We start from the raw sequence: 8,898 nt of genomic DNA, 5'->3' as shown, positions 1-8,898 counted from the left end.
CATAGGTTGAGGTAACTAACCTGTGGTGGTTAACGTACGGCTTGTCAGCTGAGAAAGTTCATGACTGCGCAAGAGAAACATGGCCACTATTTTTATTTCTTTTGAAGTGAAAAAAAAATCCCCTGAAAACCAGAAAAATATTATTTATGTCAAAAATATTTAAGTTAAATATAAATCATTCAAAATTATCAACATGAATGATTCCGATCAAGACAAATACTCAGATTCTAAAAATTGTTGCAAAATTTTAATATAAAAATCGATTTTGAATTATATTAACTATATTTTTTGCTTGACCGATAGAATTTTTCATATGTTTAAAATAATTTTTTAACAAGGGTTTCGGGTGTGTTTGGATGAAATCAAACCGTGGTTTGGAAAAGTGATTCTGGAGAATAGATTCCGGAGAGAATAGATTCTGTGAAGAATAGATTTTGTAAAAAAGTGATTCTGAGAAGTGAGAGTGTTTGGATAGTTGTTATCAGAAGCACTTTTTATATATACAAATTACTAAAAAAAAGACATAAGTTAATATGATAATTACAGAAAAAATAAATTTTATGATATATTTTAATTTGAAGGAATAAAATTGTTAATAATATATTTTTTACCAACATAATTAATAATACATAAGATAATATAATTAATAAATAATTAATATGTATATATATTTATAAAATATAAGATTAAATATGTTATCAAAAAATTAACAAGATACATATCATATAGGCTCTCACACTCTCCCTTTTTTCTTCAAAAACAAAAAAATTTTGCTTTTTCCAAAACCATGGTTTTGGAGTCAAAACCATGGTTTTGACCCAAAACCATGGTTTTGACCCAAAACCATGGTTTTGGTTTTTAGAGGGGGTGTTTGGGTGATTGACACCTCAAACCATGGTTTGGGTCCCCAAACCATGGTTTGAGGTGTCACCCAAACACACCCTTAGTCAAAGCTGGATTCTAACATTCGGGCACCGGTTGGCTCGAATTGCGTCATGGATCGGGGGTGAAGACGGATCCAACCTTGCTCATGTTCAGTCTGAACTCAACGTTCATGATCAGGAATAATGAGACAAGTCGACCGCTTAGGTTGATTTTTTTTCCGAATAAGACAATTTATTTATCTTGATTTTGATTTACATATATTGTACTGCAGACTTCAAAACAGCCGTGAAAGATAACCAACCAATGACCAGTCGATGCTTCTCCGAAAACGAGAAGGTATTATGAAGGCTTGTAGCCACGGAGCAAAAGGTTGAACTGAACAAGAAAACGGTCACTTTCTGCTACAGGCAGGATATCTAAGTGGTGGGAAATCTTCCCATGAGTTGAAGAAGCAGAAGAAGTCCGAGCTTGTGAGGTGGGACACGTGACTGTTCTTAGTCGTTTCACACTTTCACCATCCACATCCAGGAACGAACAGCATCCAAACGAAGCACATCAACGCCAACCACTGTGCTATAAAACTGCCAATTATCAATTAATTATTATTATTCATCGACCACTGGGAAAAAGTATATTTTCTCCATTTCCATGTTCCCTCCACCATCTCTGCTTCCATCTTGAAGAGCTGAAAGTGACATACATAGTCCGGCGGAATTGGGTTACCAACGAGGTCCTCGCTTCTCAAGCTGGAAACTATTTTTTTCTTGGCTGTTATATGGTGATATATCGTTGTTGGTTTCGCTATTTGATTTGCTAGTAATTTAGTGTTTATGGAGATTTTCTAGCGTTTGAGTTGGTGACTTAAATCATAGTCACGTAGTGGGTTAGGTTTATGGCTGGAATTGGGTTTTCTCTAGGAGACGCGTGGATACATGGGTGCAGAATTTATGGACCGGGAACTTCGCGTGCTTGATATGAGTTAGGATTAGCTAGCGTCTGCTTAGTTTGTATTTTTCGAAATTGATTTTTCACTTTTTAAGTCATCGTTAATCCGATATATCCGTCAGTTTCGTTTCAATGCTTCGATTTGAAGACGCTGTGCATCTTGTAATCTTCACTTGAACGAAGGAAGGGACAAGAAACTATCGACTTGAAACAGTTGACTTTTTGGAATTCTATTGATTGTTCTGAGTAATTGTTTCACTTTGTTAGGAATTAGAAGTTCCATAGATCAAGTAGGAAAGAATGCAGAATCTTGTTAGTTGAAGATAGTATCAATTGTTGCATGTCGTTGCTTGTGCTTGTGTTTCTACGCTTGTGCATGGCTGTCTTTTAGGGTATTCTATGTTTGGTAGGATTGAAATGAGCGGGTGGAGAATGGTAAAATTTTCGGCGGCATAATATAAGTCTAAAGTCGTTGTTATTTTCTATCTCTTTAATTTCACATCCCCAATTTCACGCTTATGCACATTCTTAGCATCTGCATTAGAGATGCCAGGAAAATGGCATTTCAGTAACCTTGGAATTGTTATATAATGCAGATCGGAGATTCCAGCAGTCATATAGCAGAACCATTATGGGTTGTGGCTGCTTTGGAGCCTCAACTATAAAGAGGAAAAGGAGTCCTACTCATAATCCTAATGACGTTGATGGTAAGGGCCTAGAAGTTGCTGGCTTTTGTATTCCTATACTTCAATAAGGTTATAAGTTCGTGTAATTTCATTTTCATTTGTGGAAACTTATACTATCAGCGTGTTTCTTTTGTTATTATGGAGAGTCAAGGTTTATCTACTGAAAATGATTGGTCAAGGTTTATCTACTGAAAATGATTGAATATATCCTTATCCATTGAATTCCGTTTTTTCCCCCACTGTTTGCAAGCTGTATGCATTTGTTGAAAATAAGAACTGTACTATTAGAAAAATGTTTTTGTTCTTTGCAAGTTCTGAAGTGTGTTTATAACATGGCTCCATATTCATTAAAAAGTTAGGAGACCTTTCGTTAGCACTGTGTTAAAAGCATTTGACGTGCTGTAGAGTATGTCATATTTATTATTTAATATTATGGGACTTCTTGACTTATGTTTCATTAATGTCTCGTGGGACTGCTAATTGATTTCCTCCATATGTCTGCTTGAGAGGAAGCTGCATTTTCGTACATGATGTTTCATCTTGGCTGCATTACCTTTCCTTTCTTTTTTTAGTTGTTTGTCTGCCTCAACTCTATTACAAATGTCATGCTCATAATATGAAAATTTATTCACAATGCTTTCCATGGAAATTTGAATCATATACATCACATCCTTTCCATTCCATCCCAATATTTTCTCTTAATTATGACCTGAGCGATAATAATCTCATTTCACAAGAAGTTGCTCATGAGTTTCCAAAACTTTCATTAATTAGCAAGTTCACATTTGGGATTTGGAGTCCTTGTTGGTCGTTAGAAACTTGTTGTCATTTTATGGATCTTGGAGTTTTGAGTTTTACATTGACAGCACATCTAGCAACTGAAGTGAGATTGTATTTTTTCATGTCTGCTGCTGCATCTTCTGAGATTCCGTTTTTTTGCCATTTCATTCTGCTTATATCTGAGAATATTTTGTTTTATTTTTTTATGAGCTCTTCTATCTGGCCTGCTCTTTCTTTGGTTTTTTTGGGGCCAGGAGAAGCTTCTTTTGTGAATAAAAGAATTACGCTCACTAATACGACCAACGACACAGAACAAACTAAACAAGTAATATTGGTATTTAGATCCCAAGTACAGAGAAGATGGGATCTAGATCCATGGTGATCATTGTTTAAATTTTTTAATAATAGCTCAACTTGAGTATTGTCAAGCTTTCCTGGGCTGTTATTTATGGCAAGTTCAAACAGTAAATTTCTGATTGGAATTCAAAAGGCTATGACGTCCCTTATTTTGTATATTTCTCTTATATAATAATGGTATTGATAACAAACATCCTTTAGGGTATCTGTGCCACTTTGCTCTTTGTTTTATTTTGAATAAGCAACACAGCTATGACTTGTTCATAATAATTTTGATGTACATGCTCAGGCGTTGCACTTGATAATGTTAAGAATTTCTCTGATAAAGAACTAAGGGTGGCAACAGATAATTATGACTCAAGGAAGAAGATAGGAAGGGGAGGTTTTGGAACTGTTTACCAGGTATTACGTTTAAAGACACTTCCATATGTTGCATTATTATTGGATTAATATGCTTGTCAGCCTGTTAAACATATAATACTTCTTCAGGGTTAGTGCTATTTGCAAATTTCTTTTTCTCCTCTTCCTTCCATGCTGAATATCATATTTAGGACGCATTTGTACTGCAAGTGGCAAAATGGGACCAGCAAAGGTCGCCAAGGCCTTTGAGAATCTATTTCCATGGTTACAATTTATGTCATATGTGAAAAAGATGTTCTGCATTGACTTACTGTAGAGCCTTGGCATTCACAGGCAAATCTCTTACATATTTTCTTATATGGTGTCTTATAATGATTAGATAGCAATATTTATTTTCCTCGATGGCAAAAAGGCAATATTTATTTTCCTCAACATATCAACATACACTTTGATGGAATTAACTTACTCTTCACAAAAACAACATTACAATTTGGGTGTTCAGTATCCAGCTTTGCTTGTTAAAATTATTTTCAATACTCTTAGGTGCCGTTTCTAGATCGTACTTCTGGTGGGCTAAGGATTGTTGGATCTTGCCTCCATCAATTTTTCACTGTTATGTTTTCAATGCATAAATATTACTTCAGCTTTGAGAAGTAAATCCGTTTGTTTTAAATTGTACTGAAAAACTAGAATAGAAGGCTGTCTAAAGACTGGTCTAAATATATGATGTCACGTTATATGCTAGCTTAAGCTGACAAACTGAATTGAGTGCCTAGAGGTTACATAAAATTTCAACATTATGCTCTAGTTAACTTTTATGCCACTTCAGGTCAAAAACGACTCTTAAGCCACTGCTTATTATTCATGTTGTAATTTTATTAGGGAACCTTGAGGGATGGAAGACAAGTAGCAGTGAAGACCCTTTCTGCAGGATCAAGGCAAGGAGTCCCTGAATTTTTGACTGAAATCAAGACTATATCAAATGTTAAGCATCCAAACCTTGTTGAATTGATTGGTTGCTCTGTTCAAGGATCTAGTCGTATTCTGGTGTATGAGTACGTGGAAAATAACAGCATTGATCGTGCATTACTTGGTAAATTTGACAAAAACTTCATGTGAATTAAGAATCAATGTGTAAGATTGATACGCTGAAGAGAGGAAAAAGACATTTGATCATGCTTTCCTTTCTTCTGTAAATCGTTATGTAGGCACAAGAAATACAGGCATCAAACTGGACTGGAGAAGAAGATCTGCAATTTGCATGGGTACCGCTAGGGGTCTTGCATTCCTTCATGAGGAACTTGTTCCACACATTGTGCACAGAGACATCAAAGCTAGCAACATACTACTTGACAAAGACTTTAACCCGAAAATAGGGGACTTTGGGTTGGCTAAATTATTCCCTGATGACATCACTCACATTAGCACTAGAATTGCTGGGACAACGTAAGTTATATTCCATATTCCTGGTTAAACTTTATCTGTTTGTTTCTTGGGAAAGTCCAGCACTCCTGCTCAACTAATTTTGGCCTTTCCGCTGTTATTTCTCATCCACACCAAACATCTACTAATATTGATTATAGGAAGTAGGGATTCTTCATATCTGTTAATCTTTCACATCTGGGTGGGATAGCTAAACTAGCCATAATTAATAAAAGATATCCACCCTGAAGAGTTTGACTGACCTGGATATACAGGAAACTCTAAGGTCCCTTTTGGTACGACGCATTGAGAATGAGGGATTGGGATTGGGATTGTAATTGAAAAAAATTATTAAAATAATATTTAGTATGAGTAATTGTTTATTATATAGGGTTAGGCAAACCTATAGAGGTGGGATTGGGGAATACCACTTCCCCCCATGGTAGTTTCCAATCCTACATACGTGGGTTTGGCTAATCTCATATGACAAACAATCTCTTATACTAAATACTTTTTTAATAGATTTTCTCAATTGCAATCCCAATCCCAATCTCTCATTTTCAATACTTCCTACCAAACGTAACCTAAGCTTTGAGATGTACCATGTGCAAAATTTTGTAATACGATGCCTCCAATTTAGTTCCACCTAACTCCAATGATAATTCAAGGGGCACTCGAGAGATGAGTTTGATTAAAAACAAGAATAAAGGAGATCATGTTTCTTTAAATGACTGATGAAAGCATCCTTTGAACTAGCTTTTCAATATTCGGAAATGCCAGACTGCATATTAATTAAAGATGAGAGCTCATTTTGATGTTACTGAAGTTCGTGGAGAACAATCCATTGTGATTTGCTGATATGTATATTCTATGCTCGAGCCACTGGGCTGGAAACATGATTACAGAGATTAACTCCCATGTTTTCAGTGAAGAAAATCCGAAGATGCATATCTCCAAAAATATAAAAATCAATGATCTATCTGCAAACAGGTCTAGTAGCATGTGTATCTTTCGAAGGTTTGTGTTTGCAATAGAAACATTACCAGTCATGGACCTTTCTTTGGAGGTTAAGCCCCCTTTTCTTTTGTACAGAGTTTAGGCCTTTTAATTTGACTAGTTCCTCGATAGATTGCTTATGAAAATGTCTCTGGCGCCTACTGTTAACTTATTATCATATTTTTGTTTTGTAAAAATCAGTTTTGTAACATTATAAACCCTTCAAGAACTCTATTATGCATTTCTGTCACCAGCTACATTTGTCAATTTCTGGTCAATCCATACTTGGTTTTGATTAAAACCGTACCCTGCTTTGTTTTTCATTTGCACAGCGGTTATCTAGCACCCGAATATGCATTAGGTGGTCAGTTAACCATGAAGGCTGACGTATACAGCTTTGGAGTTCTTGTACTGGAAATAATTAGTGGCAAAAGCAGTTCAAGGGCAAATTGGGGGGGAACCGACAAAGTCCTCTTGGAATGGGTAAGTTCTGTTCCCTGCTTTTGCAAGCTACCATGCAACATAATAAGCTTCACGTACTGTAAGTTCCTAAGATGATTTTATATCCTGATGATAATGATGCCTTGACGCTCTTCATTTCACATTCCCACGTTTATTTCATTAATTTAGGCTCGATCACAGTTTCTCGCTTTTGCTGCTCAGTACCCCAGAACAAATAGATGACCCATTGAAGGAGGAAATTCTTAGGTAGGCCTAGTCTACAAAAGATGCGATGACCGAAGCCATTATTGATGGCATAAGCATGTCAGAAAAGGAGTCCCGCTGAAAAATGCGACCGACGTGCTTACATGTCTGTTAATTATTGACTTGATCTTTTGATTTTTGGTAAACCCCCCACTCAAGTTGTAGAAAAAATGGTGACACGTGCCGTTCTCTCCTTGCTCCTTCCCCAGTCCAGTAAGAATCGTGTTTGATATAATGTTTGACACTGCCAAAAATCATTTCAATGCCAAAGCATAATGCTCTTTCACAAGTTCACACCCTTGAACTCCATAAATAGTTTAACAAGTCCCATATAACATTAACTTCCGACGTCTTTTCTGGAATAGACATATGCAAGATGTGTCTGTTACTTTCTGTGTGGGACGGGGGAAGAAACATGATGATCTCTTTTCACTTTCTTAGGCTTGGCAACTTCATGAAGAAGGGAGACTTTTGGAGCTAGTGGATCCCGAGATTGGAGAATTTCCTGAAGAAGAAGTGATTAGGTACATGAAGGTAGCTTTTTTCTGCACACAGGCGGCAGCAAACAGAAGGCCACCGATGTCCCAGGTTTTGGATATGCTGTCCAGGAAAATCCGGCTCAATGAGAAGGAGCTAACAGCGCCAGGATTCTTCCAGAATTCAGGAGAATCCTCTAAAAAGAACGTATCCACTGCGTCCACTAGCAATCAAACTCATTCTCTACCCCCCACTATTACTGAGGTGACCCCTCGATGAAGCCTTTATTGATATAATTCCCATTGACCCTAGTGTTGAATGCAAAGTTCACAGAAGAAACGAGATTTTTTCCTTTGTAATTCAGTAGGAGAGAAATGTCAAGGAGAGGGAAGTCTCCGTCCCTTTTTTTTTTTGCCTTTTGTTCCCCTTTGTCTATTCTTTTTCTTTTTGTGAAATGAAAAGCATATTGAAATTCAAAACAAACGGTGCATATTTAGTTAATCTTGTGCAGATTTGCATTAAGAAAACATGTAATTGAGAGATTACGTGTTGACTGGTATGTGTACAACACACAGCACGAGGGACTGGAACTTATTCTAATTTCTAATAATGAATCAAGAAGTCATAGAAATGAGATATTTGGTTGAAACTTGTTGACAAATCCTTACTAAGTCAACACAGCCATGCTTTTTTTTTTTTTCTCTCTCCTGAGAAATATTCACTCAATTTTAGAATTTGTTTAGAGGAAAGCGAACTCATATGCACAACAAACAAATTTGATTCTTACGGTAGCATGCCACGTGCTGCCTCCACTATCCAAAATGTGTGACTTGGCTTGACGAAACACATAGTTGATTAAATTAGAAAAAGATTAAATTTTGAGCATTCTTAGACCCAATCAGAGATAGCTCTTACAAAGGGTTTTCTGGGATTTACAAAGACTCTAATTTAAAACTTTGTCCTTGAGGGGACAAAATTCTTTTCACCAAAACCAATGCCTGGTGAAACACTGGTTGTTATTGGATAAACTGGCAAACCTATTCAAAATTAGTGGTGCAGGGGGACTGTATATAATTTCTTCTTTTTTCCCCATAGAAGTGCAGCTGCTCTTCCCGTCAAATGAGGGACGAGGCCAGAACATCGGGTCCAAAATGCTCATGGGCATGTTGCTCATACTCGAGAGTCTAAAAGTTTAAAATTAGTTGATAGAGTTGTTTTGCCAGGAGAAAACATAAAAAAGTAAAGGTTAAAAAACAAGGGCATTCTCCAAACTAAAAATTCGGCT

At 36.5% G+C, this 8,898-nt stretch overlaps 1 protein-coding gene across 2 annotated transcripts; it reads left to right on the top strand.

Moving 5' to 3' along the window:
• The first annotated feature begins 1,025 nt into the window (after positions 1–1,025).
• On the top strand, positions 1,026–8,262 carry LOC114735928 (cold-responsive protein kinase 1). 2 transcript variants are annotated; one of them, XM_028923713.1, is made up of 8 exons: positions 1,026–1,089; positions 1,157–1,615; positions 2,427–2,537; positions 3,943–4,055; positions 4,896–5,106; positions 5,222–5,459; positions 6,764–6,914; positions 7,578–8,262. In XM_028923713.1, the coding sequence occupies exons 3-8, from the start codon at positions 2,462–2,464 to the stop codon at positions 7,890–7,892; spliced, it is 1,104 nt and encodes a 367-aa protein (XP_028779546.1). In that variant the 5' UTR covers positions 1,026–1,089; positions 1,157–1,615; positions 2,427–2,461; the 3' UTR covers positions 7,893–8,262. The 2 variants fall into 2 exon arrangements, with proteins under 2 accessions (XP_028779546.1, XP_028779547.1); XM_028923714.1 differs by lacking the exons at positions 1,026–1,089; positions 1,157–1,615 and adding an exon at positions 1,639–2,298.
• Positions 8,263–8,898: the final 636 nt, after the last annotated feature.

Source organism: Neltuma alba, unplaced genomic scaffold, assembly GCF_004799145.2.
Source record: "Neltuma alba isolate B1F8T4 unplaced genomic scaffold, ASM479914v2 tig00013261_pilon, whole genome shotgun sequence".
NCBI classification, from domain to species: domain Eukaryota; kingdom Viridiplantae; phylum Streptophyta; class Magnoliopsida; order Fabales; family Fabaceae; genus Neltuma; species Neltuma alba.
Note: the sequence above shows the minus strand (reverse complement) of the source record. Positions and strands in the feature narration are given on the sequence as shown.